Source organism: Triplophysa rosa, linkage group LG11 (assembly GCF_024868665.1).
Source record: "Triplophysa rosa linkage group LG11, Trosa_1v2, whole genome shotgun sequence".
Taxonomy (NCBI): Eukaryota; Metazoa; Chordata; class Actinopteri; order Cypriniformes; family Nemacheilidae; genus Triplophysa; species Triplophysa rosa.
The window spans coordinates 24,199,033-24,218,032 of NC_079900.1; the positions used below are offsets into that span (position 1 = coordinate 24,199,033).

The window sequence follows — 19,000 nt, forward strand, 5'->3', positions numbered from 1 at the left end:
CGCGGCAAAACGCAACGCGAGGTCCAGTCTGGTGTAAACAGTCACGGGCTGAAGGCTGTGTCGGTGAATCTCTGTCAGACAGCGCATCCGTGTTAAGTTCTCTTTCGTGCTTAAATGGATAAAACCACACAAGATTATGTCAGAAAGCCCGTTTTGTCTAGCATTTTCTTAAGCACAGACTTCAAAGTGTAAAATAAAATCTTAATTGAATGCAAAGAGTTGTGAAAATGGGAGTGCGGTGACGGTCAGATCTGCGAACTGAGACAGCTCTTAAAGGGGCCACGTTCTTAAACGTGCTGCTCTGACTCCTGTCACTAATGTTAATCAAAGAACAAAATAAAAGAAGAAATCAATGTGATTTTGTAGCTTTAATGAGAATTCTTCTGCATTTAATTTATAATTTAGCATTAATAAAGACTGTAAAGTGTCCTTCAATTCCTGTATATTTCCTACATGAGCTCTCAATTATACTGTTGAATGGCTATAATTCATGTTAAAATAATCAATTTAATAGAGACATCAGTTACAGTACTAATATCAAAATGCTAGCTTTCATAAAATTATGCTGTTAAAGAAATGTTGTTTCTACATCAATTTGAAGATTAAATGTGAAATTATTAAAATGTAAAAGTATATTTTAAAATATAATAGTTATGTGCGATTAATCGTGATTAATCACAGAAAAAATGTGTGATTAATCCGATTATTTTTTTTAATCGATTGACAGCACTAGTTAAAAGCAACATATGTCTGTGATATTTTTTGGGACAACACATTTTGTTACTTTCAACACAAAAATCAACACAAAACATGTTAAAAATAACACATCATGTGTTAGGATAACACAAACAATGCATTAAAATTAACACATCCATTTTAATAGTGTTGTTTTGTTATATTGGATGTTATATTTGTAATGGCATAGTTGTGTTTAGTTTTAAATTTTCAATTGCAAATAAAAGAATCAATGAATCAAGCAAATGTTCGCCGTTTTTTTGCATTGCAACAGGAAACACATGATCTGTTAAAAACACCTTTGAGCCTGTCACAATACTCACACAGTTTTGAATTGTAACTGATGACTTCAACTCTTCCCTTAACATCTCACATCTGTCAAATTTTTACTGTAAACGGAGAGAATAACATGCAGAAAAAAGATTCCAATACTTTCCTAAATGTCACGTGAATAACTGGAAAATGGATTGTGATTGGTTGACTTGAGTAGTCTGACAAGAATTTAAGAATCACCACAGAGTGCACCCGACCAAAGCCGTCATAGTTAGAAAGATGAAGCTTCACTTTTATTATGACTGATGATTCAAAAACACACAAACAGAAAACTTTAATTTGCTGTTTGGAATCCAGACTCACTTCCAGGTATGTCTATTTATTTATATATTTTAGGGCTGTCAATCAATACAGAGTAAACATTTCAAATCAAAGATGTTAAACATTTACAGAAAAGAAATACACAGACACAATATTAAAAATTTAAATGACTGTACATAAATATGCACAGTGAGGTATCTGTACAGTGTAACGATGTGAGAATTTAAAAAAGTGAGCATGTAGATGTAAAATATATATGTTTATATTTCACTTATATGAAGAGCTTTTAATTATTTGGACTAATGTAGCTAATGTTACGTGCTTATGAGAGGGATGAAGTTGATCTGTCTGGTTTTGGTGTGCAGGGCTTTGTAACACAAGAGGGAAAGGACTGAAAGATATAGTTCATCCAAGAACGGAAATTGTTTAACCATTTATTCACCCTCAAGTCATTTCAAACCTGTATGACTTTCTTCTGCAGAACACAAAAGAAGATATTTCAAAAAATGTCATTGACCAAACAACACTGGACCCAACTCCATTGCATGGTCACAAGACCACTAAGACATTTCTCAAACATATCTTCTTGTATGTTTCACAGAAGAAAGAGTCATATACAGGTTTTAAACAACATGAGTGTTAATAATTGATGACAGAATTTCTATTTTCGGATGAACTATATGTGTGTGTGAAATAAAATTCTTTGTTCTGCTGAACACATAAAAAATATTTTAAAGAATGTGGGAAATCAAACAGTTCTGGGGCATCATTGACTACTATAGTATTTTTTTTCCATACTACGGAAGTCAATAGTGTTCATAACTGTTTGGTTACAAACATTCTTCTAAATGTCATTCTCTGTGTTCAGCAGAACAACCACATTTACACTGTATTGGAACAACTTGATTGTGAGTAAATGATGACAGAATTTTCAGTTTTGGGTGAATTATTCGTTTAGCTCAGATTTCAAGTGCAGTTGTGGCTAAACCTTTTTATTTATTGCACTAATAAATTGTCAACAAATAAACAAATCTGAGTGAGATTAGTGAGGAATAATTAATCAAACATTTCGTGAATACAGCTGTTCCCTTTCAGTTGGTCTCTCAACGTTGTGTTGAAAGACAGACTGGGGTTTGATCTTGAGAACCTATCATCTCCAAGAGGAATTTAAAACGGCAATGAACTTGGCGAATGGCACGCGCACGCCAGTCTCCGCCCCGTGCATACGGGTATAAAAGGAGATGGCGGCACCCATTCATTCATATTTTTTTCTTCGGAACCTGCATGACTGAATGTCAAGCGAATTTACTTACTGCTGGACTCAAGACGCATGCAGCAGAACACCCCCCTTTGTTTGAGCGGATTTCCCCTGGGTGTTTCGGCAGCGAGCTACAGAGCGACTAAAAGAGCAAATTTCTCTCAGCTGCGGGCATGTCTCGAAGTTGTGTTCTTGGGTATGACAAACTCATCCCTGAGTCTGACGGGCACGACACCTGCATCGCATGTTTGGTGCTCAAGCATGCAGAGGTTTGTCGATATGACATGTTCCGTCTGCGAGAACATGTCGATTAAGGTGTTGCCCGTCTGCTTCTCGAGCGAGTTCGACTGCCGCTTCGGCGAAGTCGACTGCTTCAACGAGTGGCGGGGATGATTTGTGGAAGTCCCCCAGGTGGAACGTGCAGTTGCGGTGCACCTGTGCCCGCAGACAGCTGCCACCTGGAGGGGTCGACCAAGGCTCACTTCCAAGGCTTGTAAGCTCTATTCAACACTCGTGTTGAAAGGTTACAATGCTGCGGGTCAAGCTGCCTCTGCCCTCCACGCTATGGCCGTCTTTCAGGTCTTTCAGGACAAGGCTTTGAAAGACCTGGATGATGGGAAGGCCAACCCCGCTCTCATGCACAAGCTGCGCACCGCCACTGACCTCACGCTCCTAGCGACGAAGGCCACGGCGAGTGCCCTGGGTCGGACGATGTCCACATTAGTAGTCCAAGAAAGGCATCTGTGGCTCAACCTTGCGCAGATGAGCAGGCAGGTAAGTCAACAGAGCCGTCAACCTCCCCGGGGTTCCTCCCTGTGCGAGGTAACCGCTCTGCCAGCCACCAAACCACCCCCCACGGGACGGTGAAGTCCCACTAGTCTGTCGTGGTACTTGGGCGCTTGGCTAGAGCGCACCAGCTCGTTGCGGTGGCTAGAAAGGACGATCCGTCTTGGCTATGTGATCCAGTTCGCCAGACGCCCACCCAGGTTTCGGGTTCATTCTCCACACCTCAGTCCGAGGGGAGAACGCTCCCATACTTCGGGCCGATGTCGCCGCTCTTCTGGCGAATGGTGCGATAGAGCCTGTCCCTCTAGCCGAGATGTCTTCTGAGTTTTACAGCCCGTACTTCATTGTTCACAAAAAAGGTGGGGGGCTGCGGCCCATTTTGGACCTGCACTCCCTGAACAAGCACCTCCACAGGTTGCCGTTCAGGATGCTCATGCAGAAGCGCATCCTGGCGTCGGTTTGTCGTCAGGATTGGTTCGTGGCAATCGACCTGAAGGACGCGGACTTCCACGTCTCCATCCTCCCTCGACATCGGCCGTTCTTACGGTTCGCGTTCGAGGGGCCTGGTACCCTTCTGTCTGGACCTGTCTCCCCGGGTTTTTACCAAACTCGCGGAGGCTGCCCTAGCTCCCCTCAGGGAGCAGGGCATGCGGTTACTCAACTATCTGGACAACTGGTGTTACGTCCCGAAATAATCGGGAAGGTAACTAAGATGGTATACACACAGTTTTCAGGTGGAATTGTAATAAGGACCAAGGAGAGACAAATGATGACCAAACGAGGGATACAATTAAAGTATTTTATTTTACAAGTGCTAAGGGTAATTTACTCATAACTAATATATATACAATATTTACATCAAAAACAAACAAACAAACAAATAAAAGAAGGGACATTAAGTGGTGCCAAGGCAAAGAACTCAATATAACAAAACACACTCTAACTTATTAAATAATAATTCTAATCTCAAAATAAACAAAAATAAGAAACAGAAAAGTCTTCGGCATCCAAGATGCTCTGACTAATCCCTACTCTAATGATCCTAAATCAAAACAAAATACAGTGGGTGGCACACGCTCCTAACCTAATGTATTTAACAATGAAAACAACCTACGTGTAGCAATGTGTATGTCACATGACATGCTTACCTGTCCACTTCTTTGTAAGGCAAGACATAACACGTAGGTTTAATTATCAATCCCAAAAGCACACAAAGTTACTCGGCAAATAAGAGTAATCAAGATTCAACAACGAATCATTACACAATCGTGCATCAAACGAATACTAGCGAATAGCTAGCAATTACACAATCGTGCATCAAACGAATACTAGCGAGCAGCTAGCAATTACACAATCGTGCATCAAACGAATACTAGCGAGCAGCTAGCAATTACACAATCGTGCATCAAACGAATACTAGCGAGCAGCTAGCAATTACACAATCGTGCATCAAACGAATACTAGCGAGCAGCTAGCAATTACACAATCGTGCATCAAACGAATACTAGCGAGCAGCTAGCAATTACACAATCGTGCATCAAACAAATACTAGTGAGCAGCTAGAAATTACACAATCGTGCATCAAACCAAAAGCCAACAGTTTTCTCCACGGAAACGGCGTCACGCTTTTTAAACACTGGGAGTGCCACGGGATTTGTTGTCTAGTTGGTGATGTCATTGGGGATTCCCCGCAGCGGAACCAATGGCAAGTGGACGTTCCAGGAAGACGTCATTCAGAAATTCTCCTGCATTGGCATCACAGCGTCACATGTTCCTAATCGGAGAAATCAAGAAAAACACACAAGCATACATGGGCACGTAACACTGGGTTATCTTGGCTCACTCGCGCGATCTGTTGTGTACGCACAGTGACCTTGTGCTCTGGCATTTAGATTGTCTGGGCCTTCACGTCAACCGGGAAAAGAGCAAGCTCTCCCCAGCGCAGAGCATCTCCTATCTCGGTATGGAACTCGACTCTGTCCCTATGACAGCGCGTCTCACCAACGAGCGTGCACAGTCAGTGCTGAACTGTTTGAAACATTTCAGACACACAGCGGTCCCCCTGAAACTTTTTAGGAGGCTCCTGGGGCATATAGCGTCCTCGGCAGGGGTTATCCTGCTCGGGTTGATGAACATGTGACCGTTTCAGCACTGGCTTCAGACTCGAGTTCATTGGAGGGCATATTACCAGGCGTATTACTATCATGCCTCAGTGCCTTCGCACCCCCACCCCTTGGTCAGACCTGATGCGTCGTAGTCATGACAGACGCCTCCCTGCACGGGTGGGGTGCCATGTGCAACTGGCACGTAGTGTCGGGGCACTGGATGGGCCCCTGTCTGGGCCCCTGTCTGCGATGGCACATCAACTGCCTAGAGTTGCTGGCTGTCCTTTTGGCACTGAGGAGGTTTCAACCCCTCATCCAGGACAAACACATGCATTAATGCGTGGCATACATTAATCATCAAGGCGGCATATGCTCTCGGCAGATGTCACAACTTGCCTGTCGCCTCCTCCTCTGGAGTCAGCAGGTGATGAAGTCCCTGCGAGCCACCTTCATCCCGGGCAACCTGAACCAGACAGCCGATGTGCTCTCTCGTCAGGGGACGCTCCACCGAGAGTCGCGACTCCATCCCCTCGCAGTCCGGCTCATATAGGAGCGGTTCGGCCAGGGAGTGGTGGACCTGTTTGCCTCCCTGGACTCCACTCCCACACAAGATCCAACACTCTGGCTAGGCCAGGCACTACATGCCACACCGTGCCCTTCCCCTGCGACAGAAGGTCCTTCGTCAGGGGAATTGGCCAGGGGGGATTGTCGTCAGAGCCACCAGGTCTGAGAACCAAGTATGCCTTTTCCCCAGTGAGCCTCCTTGCACAGGCCCTGTGCAAGGTCAGGGAAGAGGGACATCAAGTGCTGTTAGTTGCGCCTTACTGGCCCAACCAAACTTGGTTCTCAGACCTGGTGGCAGAGAATTCCCCTGGAAGGGCACGGTGTGGCATGTAGTGCCTGGCCTAGCCAGAGTGTTGGATCTTGTGTCGGGATCATTAAAAGAACAGCCATAAACCCCACACTCCCCTTTGTCCTGGTTTCTTGATACCAACATCGAAAGACCAGAGCCAGACTTGGCTCCAAAGGGGGCCTGGATTTAGGGTGGTTCTCTCCCTGAGAGGTTGGTTCTTCTCTCTTTTGTTTCTCCCTGGGGTATGAACGGTTCTTCCTGAGCTTCAAAGAAAGCAGAGTAAAGGTGTGAAAGTTTCCAGCTGGCCCAACAGAGGAACTTATGTGATTAAACTGTCCTTTTCTGTAAATATATGTAATTATCCCTGTTATATGTTGGCTCTCTTGGTTCTTTAAATCATTTGTAACTGGTAAATATGCACGTTTGATTCAGGCATTGTTTGTATTTGTACATCCGAATGAATCATGACTCAATTCAGCGCGATTCAAACCTGGCATATTTGGTACCTAAATGTTTGTCTCTTGATTTCCTCCTAGTTCATACTTATTGTGTGACCATATAACACGTTATATTCTTTATGTAATAATCTGGACTGGTAGTTTGTAAAGTTGCTATGAGATCATAAAGATGTAAATTAGCTGGTGAGTGGGAAACTGAACCTTCCTCTGCTCAATGTCGATTGGTTGATTCAAACTCGGAGGGCATGCCCTTTCATGAAGTTAAATATCGATCGAGGACACAGACCTTCAGCTTTATGTCTTCTTCAAGTCTCTTCTGTCACGAACTGTGGCAGGAGAAGAACCCAAATGCAGGCAGGCAGAGGTGAAGGGGTCAACAAAGAGCTTTATTATAAACAAAAAACACAAAACAAAAACCCACGATGGGGTATAAAATTAAAGACAGGGATAACATAGACTAACTAACAAATAAACTGACATGACACTGGAAAAGAACTAAACTACACACTTACTGGAACAAACACGATTTGGACAGCGGGAACACGAGCATAAAAACTGTAACACAGGTAAGGACACGGGAAGACAAGGCATACACTCCGACAAGCACATACACAACGCAATCCAAAGGCACAAGACAAAGAAACATGAGGGTATAAATAGAGAAGACAAACGAGGGATAACGAGCAGGGGCAGGTGTAGAACATAAGACACAAGAGGGAGACAATACAGGAAACGAGAGGGGCGGGACCAATGACAAGACCTGAGAAAACACATGAAATGTCAAAAAACAAACATCTCATGGTCTTCTCACATAAAACCTAAGGCTTTGCCATGGCTCTGCTACAGGACCAAGAAAAACATGACTAAGGAAGCAGAGCCATGACATCATCTCTGTCTGAAAAGCATCGTTGGACCTTTCCGAAAGGGGGATGTGCGGTACTTGGAGATGCGCTCTTCTCTACCTGGACTCACAGGGCTGCTAGGCCCGAAATTCTGTACTTCAGCAGGGCAAACTTTCTGAACCATATCGGAACTTACTTTCCACGTGGATCTTGATGTTGGCTTTGCACACTGAGGAAATGCAAGTATTTAATTTCATTTTAGCCGCGATAAGTCGAGCCCGTTATCAAGCTTTAAAACGAGAAAAAAAGAGTGTTACAGATGTTCAGAAATGTTTGACTGCCAGGTTGCCATGCTGTTTTTCTCTCTCTCAGACTCTCTCCGTGCTCCCTAGCGCGTTTGTGTTTCATGTATTGTTTGTGTTTATGCGATCGTCATTATGTTTACAATGTAGAGTAGAGTTTAATAGACAACCATATACTCACTTGTGATGGGTTTTCTGTGCTCAACGCTCACATATACTTGGTCACTTAAACTGTGTTTGATTTACACTACCTTTGCTCTTAATCCTGTTTGGTAAAGTCACTTTACTTATGGCCATGAGATAATGTTAAAGGGTATAATATCATTGATGCATTCTCTGGACGAATACATACAAATACTGTTATACTTTATACTACTAATCAAAGACTGTAAAATATGTATATTTAATAACGCTTATTATACGTATTTTCCTTTGAGCTAAACTAATTCCCTGAATGAAATTGTTGTTTCGAAAGCGTCTTCTCCCCTCTTCGGTGAGTCAGTGCCCTAATAGCCTCCCTACTTCCCCCGCAGGGTGAAGTATAGGCATTCCATCCATCACTAAGCATTGGCAATATTGGTAGCAGACCAGGCGGAGCGGTCTGTCATACTGAGTGCGGTAGTGGTAGAGTCACCCCTATTCAGGTGGGCCCCTATACTTGGATTGTTGCCCCGTCACTACGTGACCAGGTAAGAGTGAGGAAACATGTTGACATTCCTGTCGGGGAAACTGTGACCTCCCTCCCGGTGGCTCAACCCACTTGGGTCATGTGCTCCCTACTTGGGCTTGTGCATTATATCCCATGTAGTTCTCCCCGCTGGTGAGACCATGCTGGTGTCTCCACATGTAACCTCCCTTTGCGGTAGGATGTGGTCTCCGTAACACACTCTTTCAGTAGAGAGAGCAGTGCTTCCCTGTTTCCTTACGGTACCGGGCGGCTATCTCGCTAAAATAGAGAAACAATGCCACCGCCCGTGACGGTATGAGCCTCTCAAAGTATACTACTAGTTACCGATTCCACTGGAAGATTTCGTCTCGTGGTAGTGCTCACTTGTGACTCGCTAGTCCAGTCAGTGTAGCTCCACTTGAGCTCGTGATGCGGCTCAGCGCTGTGGCGTGTCGTTTAGGACCCCAGTCTGTCTCTCAACACAACGTCGAGAGACCGACTGACTTCCTGCCACAACGCTTCGTCGGCCCGCTGCAGCGACCGGGAAATGTCTCTAAATTCCTCAGCCCAAAACGATGAATGAATGGGTGCCGCCATCTCTTTTTATACCCATATGCACGGGGCATAGACTGGTGTGCGTGTTCCATTCGCCAAGTTCATTGGCGTTTTAAATTCCTCTCGGAGATGATAGGTTCTCAAGATCAAACCCCAGTCTGTCTCTCAACACAACGTCTCGTTCCCTCCATCAGGGAACAAATGTAACTGAGACGATTTTATTGACTACACTGCCAGAAAAAAAACGTCCAAAAATTCAGCCAAGCTGTTATTGGGGTAGAATATCTCACTAGAACTCGTCGCACCTAACGAGTACAATTTAGTGTAGCTTTTTGGTACCAAATGTATACATATCTGCCATTACAAAAAGTTTATTTTAAGTGTGCTATTCGTATACTACTTTTAAACTTAAAATAGGAAAGCATGCTTTCAGTCTACTTGTACCTCTCAGAAATGTAGTCTACTTCAGTATAGTTCACCTATACTTGGACTCAGTCTTTTGATTGAGATACTTCTAGAGGTACTTCTAAGTATAACTGGCTTGTACTTGTGTTTACTCTTTTGATTTTGAGTAGTCTATTAGGTACTTTTTCACAAAGTTAGTGGTGCTCTTCTTAATCAGTTTGTTTTTCTGGACAAAACGTCTGTGCATAACTCGTCCCACACCTTTAAAGTAAACTTTAAAGTGTACTTATAAATTTAGTTTTGAAGTAGTAACTATCAGTATATCTACAAATTCACTTAAATAAAGCTTAAAAGCATGCACTATTACTTCACTAGGGATGGTTAAGAATTTAATCGGTCCGGTACTTTAATGGTAGGCTAGTCTTATACTGTAGGTTCTTTTGGATTTTTAAAAATAAAAATCAGGAGCCAAAATCAAAGAAATGAATAATAAAATGAACACTGCTTTATTTTATGCAGCCCAGCACTGCCAGCAGTATTAAAAGAAGTGGGTTGGTTGTTTTTTCAGAATGCAGTTACTACCACGATTGCTTCCCAGCCAAGTGTTGGCGAGTTTATTGGTGATACTGGGACTACCATGTACGTAACTCGTGGAAGGCCCATTCTTGGTGCGTTCGCAGCAGAGTTCTCTGATTAGTTTTCCCCACTGCCAAGACCATGCAGGAATAGCCACATGGATAATATGGTGGTTTTTCTAGACATATTATTGACTTTTCTTATGTTCTAAATATATTACTGAGTTTTCTTATATAAAATAGTATTTTTCTAGACATATTATTGATTTTTCTTATATTCTAAATATATTACTGAGTTTTCTTATATAAAATGGTATTCTTATATAAAAGAATACATTTAAAGGTAGTTATAGAGTTCATGTACTTCTCTGATCTTAACAAGGGCTACGGGACTCATGTATGAGTTTGAGCACTTGAACACCTGCGTACACACCCAATATCTTATCACGAACTGCACGTACACCACAGACACTTTTGTAGATAAGTTTAATTAAAAACGCTGGGTTGCTTATTCTTACGCTAAACAATGAGCTCATTTTTAATAAAACCACACACTTTTTGTAGAGGAGTTTAACTTATCGCATACAGCCAAGGACTCTGGGGTACTCGTTATCACTAAACCATGAGTTCATTTTTTAAAACCAATGTTAAATCATGTATCGTCCGAAAAGCCCCCGGAAAGGTGTCAAGATAAAGAGCACATGATATACATATGTGTTGATTGAGAGGCGCTCCCTACGATTAAATCCTAATATGGTAGGTCGGAAATATAACTGTAACGTGAAATGTAACTGTAGCGAGTGATAAGGGGATGGACTAATAAAAATAAGCCTATGACATCTGATGGTAAAAATCTCTCATATTTTGACAATCTCGAGGTGATGCATTGATACCCATACTGAAAGGGTTATTATATCGTGGAGTGCTCACCACTGACACACCCAGATCAGTCTTTGTTCGCTCTGTGTTGTGACCCTGTTCAGCACTATGGCGCTTTGTATATGGAAGTACTGCCATTTGACATAATGTCGAGAGACCGACAGAAAGGGACATTCTGACATTTTGAGCCCTATACTTTTTAGTATGTACATATTTTCTCTTGGTCAGCTTCTTATGTCTCTTGATCTTAAGTTAAATTTTTACGCAGATGAACACTCATATATGCATTTATATAAAACCTGCCGATAGTTATTGACAACAGCAATGTCCCATAACTTTCTCTGTTTGAATAGCAATAAGACGGAGGTAATGCTCAATAGATCACCTCATCAAAGGGCGTCGTTAAATCTAAACTTAGAAGGCTCTGTTCTAGAGTTTCAAATCAAATAAAAAAAATTGGGAGTGATATTTGACACAAATTTAACCTTCGAACCACATGTTCAGAATACAGTTAAAAAATATTTTTTTCATCTTAGAAACATTGCATGACTTCGCCCCATGTTATCCCTGTCAGTCACTGAAAAACATATTAAAACGTTTGTTTTTTCTGGAACTGACTACTGTAATGCTTTGCTTGCTGGGGTTTCTAAAACTAATTTAAGTAAACTACAGGCCGTACAAAACTCAGCAGCTAGAATCCTGACAAGAACCAGGACAAATGAGCACATTTCTCCAGTTCTAGAATCATTGTATTGGTTCCGGGGCAGGTTTCGGATCGATTTTAAAATTCTGATGCTGACTTACAAGGCCTAACATGGTTTGGCTCCTGATTACTTGCTACAACTATTAATTGATTACACTCCTACTCGTTTACGTTCAATGAGTGATCGTGCATTTCCCTCTTTGGGGACTTTGAAATTCTCGAATGAATCTTTGTGTGGTTTTAAATCTGTTAAAACTTATTTTTCCAGATTAGCTTTTGGGTGATGCCCACTGTAGGTGTTTTATGTATTTTTTTATTATTATCTTTCTGTTTATTTATTATGATTATTATTGTTTTACTTTTTCATTTCTGTAAAGCGCTTTGAGATGCTCCTTTCTAAGGCGCTATATAAAAGTTTATATTATTATTATTATTTCCAGTTACGAGTGTAACATCTGTTCCCTCATGGAAGAAACAATATGTTATTTTAAGAACAGTTAAGAACATACATTAAAAGCTTACAGACCCTAACAAAGCAACTACATGAAAACCAGATGAAACACCCTAGTAACCAGCAACCAGTTTATAGAACCAAACAATGCATAGTAACCAGATGGTATCCTTAGCGACACAGTAACCAACCAAAATACCTTAGTAACAAGCTAGAACACCATAGCATCACAGAAAACTGGATATAGAACCTAACAATGACATCATTCAAGCATCATTCTAGCTTCATGGAACAAAATGCTAGCAATCTATTGTCTATCAAAACTTCAAACCTTAAGCTTTTAAAATTACTATCATAATATCCTTAAACATAAAGCTTAATTAATGTTTACTATTTTTTCTAGTTTTGTTTCTTTGCATGATTTTAGCTTATTTGTTTTGTCAATTTAAAAACCATGAGGCATGATCTCAAAATTGCTTTGTCTATTTACAGGGAGAAAACATGGAGTTTAGAGGAACAAGAATAAGATCAGATCAACATCAGGAACAGGCTGAAAAAATAAATCAGCTCTTTCAAAAACTTCAACTTAAAGGCAGGAATCACAAAATGAGAGCTGCAGAGGTTCTTCAGATAACAGCACATTCATTACAATCTCATGAGTCGTGTGCTGAGGAGGAGCTGGTTCAGACTTTCCTACAAAAACTCCTGATAATGAACTACAGAGCAAGAAACATTAAAACTAAGGAGACCAATGAGCAGCATTACACACAACAAAGAGACAATTACTCATCTGAAGATGAGGGGGATATTTTTAACGATAGATGTTGGTCTGGTTTGTCTTTTACTTCACTAGACACCATTCACCCAATGGATGTTCAGATGGCAGTATTTCATTGTGCTGATAGTTTCCTAAAGCAGCTGATAGTAACTAAACTCTCACAGTGTCAGTTTGCTCTTCCTCTCCTTGTTCCTCATCCTTTCACACAAGAGATTCAGTTTCCTCTCTGGACTTTCCGACAAATCAACAAGAGCTGGAAGATTAGAAATACTGACAATGACATGTACAGTAGAGACCAGCTAGGGTACAAAGCAGAAACTCCAATGGTGTCGTTCTTCAGGTTTGGCTCTGTGTCTTCATCCAAGTCTCAGCTGATGAACAGTCTGATCAATGAGAGACACAACACATTCTTCCACAGGAACTGTCCAGGCAGCAGCAGAACCAGACTACTCATGGATGGAGTGGTGGAGATCGCCTGGTACTGTCCCTCTGGAAAAAGCACAGATATATTTACTGACTGTGTTGCATTCTGTAATCTTCATGGTGATGCAGGAGTCAGTGAGAAACAGCTGCAGATTCTGACTGAAATGTCTTCAGTCAATGTTGTTCTTCTACCACTGCTTGACGAGAATGACAAAAATGCATCAAAGATTCAAATTCTGTACAGAGACAAAAAGCCACTCATTTGTCTTCTTACTGAGGATGAATCTGCTGCAAAGCAAAATAAAAGAAAGTACAAAATTGGTCTGAAAGACAGAAATATTGCAGATGTTTCTGAAGAACTCAGAAGAGCTATAAATGAATGTCTCTCATCTTCAGAACTGGCTTCTATGTTCAAAGTTGAAGATGTATGCAAATATTCAGATATCAGAGTAGACGAGGAAGATGATGAAGACTGCAGAATAGGAAGAGAAGCAGCACAGCAGATGATGAGTTTACTGAAGAAAAAACATTTGACAGAAATCAAAGAATCTTTTCTTCCCTGTCAGGGGAAACTGTGGCAACTGTGGTGTCAGAAGAACAAAGAACTTCATCGACCTCAAGGGGATGAGTTTGAACAAATAATAAGTAGTAAACAAACAGAAATGAAGACCTTTCGTGAACGGCAACACAAATCCCACACTAGTGAGTTTATAAGGATCTTTATAACACAAATGAACTCAAATGGTTCTAATAGAATGTTTTTCCTCAAATGGCTCAGAATCCTCCTGGATGAATTTACCTCTGCTGATCTTTCTGCTTTACATCACAAGTATGATCAAAAGTGGTCAAAAGTCTTAAAACTGAGAGAGAAGAATGATAAATCTGAACAACTCAAAGATGCACAAACAGAACTTGAAGGAATATCTACAGAACTTCAAGCAGCAACCTTTGGCTTGGAGCACATCATGAGAGAGATTGGTCAGATCTATGAATCATGTTCATGTGTAAATGAGAACAAGCAAGGCCTGCATCTTCACTTCTCTTCTCTGCCGAGTCTTGCAGCAGAGATGATGATCTCTGGATTTCCACTAGAGCTGATGGATGGGGATGCTGCTCATGTTCCTCTGATTTGGGTTTCCGCTGTTCTAGATAAACTCATCCACAAACTGGGAGACCAGAGTTTCTTTGTGCTGTCAGTTTTAGGGATTCAGAGCTCTGGGAAATCTACCATGCTAAATGCCATGTTTGGACTTGAGTTTGCAGTCAGTGCTGGTCGCTGCACCAGAGGAGCTTTCATGCAGCTGCTCAAAGTATCAGAGAAGATGAAACATCAACTGAAGTTTCATTATATTCTGGTTGTTGATACTGAGGGTCTCCGAGCTCTAGAATTGGCTGGAAGGTCCACAAGACATCATGACAATGAATTGGCCACATTTGTTGTTGGTCTTGGTAATCTGACATTGATCAACATCTTCGGAGAAAACCCATCTGAAATGCAGGAAATTCTCCAGATTGTTGTTCAGGCCTTTCTGAGGATGAAGAAGGTCAAATTGAATCCCAGTTGCATGTTTGTACATCAGAATGTCTCAGACGTCACAGCTGGAGAGAAAACCATGGACGGTAGGAGACGTCTGCAGGAGACACTGGATGAGATGACAAAACTTGCTGCTAAAGAAGAGGTTTGTGTTGAAGAACGTTTTAGTGATGTCATTGCATTCGATGTACGTGATGATGTGAAGTATTTTGCTCAGCTGTGGGAGGGCAGCCCACCCATGGCACCACCAAACCCAAATTACTGTGAGAATGTTCAAGATCTAAAGGAAACCATTATTTCACAAACCTCAAAATCAGGTAGAATGATGCTGACACACCTAAAAGATCGTATTAAAGACCTTTGGGAGGCTTTGCTGAATGAACGATTTGTGTTCAGCTTCAGAAATTCTCTGGAAATCTCAGCATACAGAAAACTAGAGACAGAATACAGCAAGTGGACCTGGAGTCTTCGCAGTGCCCTGTTGGAAATTGAGAATAAACTACAAAACAAAATAGAAAGTGAAGCAATTAATGGGGTTGAGGAAAGAGATCTTCAGCGAGAACTGAAGGGGAAAAGTGAAGAAGTGAAAAAAGCAATGGCAGAATTCTTTGAGAAAGACCCAGATAAAGATATCTTAATTCAGTGGAAAGAGAATTTCGAAATAAAAATCAAAGAGCTTCAGGAGAACATTATAACAAAAACAAAGAAGAAGCTGAATGAGATTCTTCAGCAGAAAGACCTGAAGAAAAAGATTGATGCTCTGAAGACACAACATGAAAACACACTCTTTGAAAAGAGCAAAACACTTGCTTTAAAACACAAAGATAAAATGAGTGATGAAGAAACTCTGAAGAGAGAGTTTGATTTGTTTTGGGAAGAATGTGTGAAGACGATTTCCACAAATACTTGTCCAATCAAAGACATTGACATTCTAAGAGATGTGAAAGATCTTCTCAGTGACATCTATAAAAGTGTCCCTGTACACACCTGGAAAGACATCAGGGATATATTTACTGTGCAGAGTTATTCAGATTATGTAAAATTAAAGAAATCCAGTGGAATAATGAACAAAACCATCAATGTACTATTAGGCAATTCTCTGTCTAAAGAGGATGAAGCTCAAATAAAAACATTAATTTCAGATGTTGTTCACCAAACAGACAAGATGATTGAGATGTTCAACATTTCAAGACTGGGCTACAACATCAGCTGCATTCAACAAATCACAGACTTCATCAAAGCAAGAATAATCGATCATCAGGAGAAACCAGTAAAATATTTGTTCAAGGGAGAATTTTATGTAGATCTAGTTTTTTCTATATTTAAGAGAGTGAACAAGACATTCACAGACCAACACAGAATGTTCATGGAAGCTAATGACCCTGTTCTCTATTTGAAGAACAAGAGGGAAGAATATTATTTTATTTTCCAGAAATATTGTCAAGGAGCAACATCAGCTAACATTTTTGGTGAAATCATCTGTCAGAAACTGAAAGGACCAATTGAACAGAGTGTGTACAGAAACACAGCCAGAAATGTAGCAGATGAAATGAGATCAAACTGTCCATCACTGAATGGAAACAGATCAAATCTGGAGAAACACATCCTGAAGAAACTGGCAAACGATGAGAACTTTTATAAATACATGCACTATGTTCGTAATCCCAGAGAATATTTCAAGGATTTCATCAGAGATCAAGTCAGTCAGTACATTCGAGATCAGTTCAGTATCAGTGTTCAGCCCAAGATGAAACAGAACATTGAAGTTCTGCAGCAGAAGATCATAACAGCAGCACATGAATCTACTGAACATGCTCAATTGAACAAAGGAGGTGTGGATTTGTGGTTGAAGTTTTTTTCGCAGAAGCTTTCTGATGTTGTTATATTCTCTGTGAAGTTCTTCAGTGGAGTGAAACGTGATGATGTTGATGATTTCAAACTCTTAGAAGAAGTGATAAGAAAAGAACTTCCTTCTAAAATGTCTGACATTAGAAGTAAATTCAACACAAAAACTTTTCCAGTAAAGCTGGACAATAAGTTCAGACCAGATGCGATTTTAATTGATCACTTTTGTCAGTGCTGTTGGGTTCAGTGTCTGTTCTGTGCAGCCATCTGCACCAACACAGTAGAAAACCATCCTGGAGATCACAGTGTTCCTTTTCATAGAGTGCACGGTATTAATGGGATTAAATACAGGAACACAACAAACTTGTGTGTTGAAATATGCACAACAGCAGTAGCAAGCAACAACCTATATTTTTATCCAAATGCCTCAGACTGGACAGTCCTCTGGAGAGAATACAGAACAGCAGGTCCTGGATACTCTAACTGGAGCATTACTCCTGATCTCTCCGAGCTGGCCTACTGGAAGTGGTTTGTGTGCAGATTCCAGAGAGATCTGGAAAAGTTCTACTATAGTACATTCAGTGCTTATTCCATTCCGAATGAATGGCAACGAATCATAAAACAGCAAGCTATTGCAAGTTTGGATAAAAATTTTTAATGAATATAAACCAATAAAGCAAATATACTGACACGCAGTATATCATGCAGTCATATCAAAATATACAAAGTCATATTGTGCACTGGTTGATTGTATACTTCAATATTAAATTACACTGTAATATATTATTCTTAGGTCTGTCAATTGAAACATTATAAGAAAAATAATTTCCTGGTGAATAACTGATCATTTATTTATATTCTTCCATTGGTATTTTTCCACCTGATTGGACAATGTTGTAGACATTTATATATAATGAGTGTAAACTGCATAAATTCAATTTTTTGTCTTGGGCAATAAAATTTAAAATGTTGGCATCCAGCACCCTTGTTCTAGATATTCCTTTCTGTACTTTCCACAACATGAGCTGCTTATAAAAAACTCTACAAAAACTGATCAGTTGCATAAACTCTAACAATGTGTATCCATTTTTAATGTTAATATTTATGAAAAGAAAAATGCCATTCTAGCAAAAAGAAGAATAGAGAATCAGAAATGTAACTGACTGGCATATTAACTCCCCAGATGCCAGCCTGCTGCATTTTTTTATAATTTTCACAAAGTATGAGGGTCCCAGAATAATTAATGGTTATATGAACATAAAATATATCGCACTGAAGAAAAGAGCCTCTGCTTCGTCTTTGTGTTCCTTTTTATCACAGAAATGGGTAATCCTGGTCCTGGGGGGCCACTGTCCTGCATAGATTTGCTCTAACACAACTGCTTTGAAGTTTCTAGTAACCTTGAAGACATTGATTAGCTGGATCAGGTGTGTTTGATTAGGGTTGGTACTAAACCCTAGAGGAGAGTGGCCCTCCACAACCACGATTGCCCGCCCTTGCTGTAGATGCTGTGTTCTTTTAACAGCATCCCCTATTGTGTGTCATTACAACATTATTCTGGTGTATTTCAGAGTGAAATGGAAAATATAATGGGCATGGCACATGTTTTCCACTTGATTGAAAGCATGAAACAGTCATATCAATTTGAAACGGAACTTGCAGCAGACTGACAGTTTGAGGGGAGGAGTTAACGGATGCTCTGCCCAAGTCGTCTAACTGACATCATCACAGATGGGTCGCCACTTGGGTGCAGAATGGCTCTTTCATATTTTGATTAAAGGGGTCATAATTTGCCTATTTTTTAAAGTCATTATTATGTCTATGATGTGCTAAACAATAGATGTTCATGTTTTGATTTTCAAAAAACACATTACATATTACATATTTCACCTGTGTTCATCTCAATTCTTAGAAAACAGGCTGAGTTCCTGGTTCAATGAAGTCCCTCCTTCCGAAATGCTCTGATTGGTCACTTAGAGCGTGTGTTGAGATGTCCCGCCCATTACCCTATCTGTTTTCCAGGGGGCAGGGTCAATGTAAATTTTGGAATTTATAATGTCACTAACCCAGGAAAAAGTTTGTTGTAGTCCCAACGAGCTGTTCATTATAGTCTTTAAAATGTGATTTCTATTAAAGAAAATATCTCCCTTCTCTGTGAACTTTAATCGCTGCGACTTGGCAGATGTTGTTTATGCTCTAAATTATCTAAATTTAAAGAAGTGAAATTCCATCAGACCTCCCCTTTAACCAAT

At 40.7% G+C, this 19,000-nt stretch overlaps 1 protein-coding gene across 1 annotated transcript; it reads left to right on the plus strand.

Annotated features, from left to right (window-relative positions):
• The first annotated feature begins 1,250 nt into the window (after positions 1 to 1,250).
• On the plus strand, positions 1,251 to 17,721 carry LOC130560966 (interferon-induced very large GTPase 1-like). The gene is made up of 2 exons (XM_057344947.1): positions 1,251 to 1,377; positions 12,661 to 17,721. Exon 2 carries the CDS (start codon positions 12,670 to 12,672, stop codon positions 17,404 to 17,406), a length of 4,737 nt encoding a protein of 1,578 aa, XP_057200930.1. The 5' UTR covers positions 1,251 to 1,377; positions 12,661 to 12,669; the 3' UTR covers positions 17,407 to 17,721.
• The last annotated feature ends 1,279 nt before the right edge of the window (positions 17,722 to 19,000 follow it).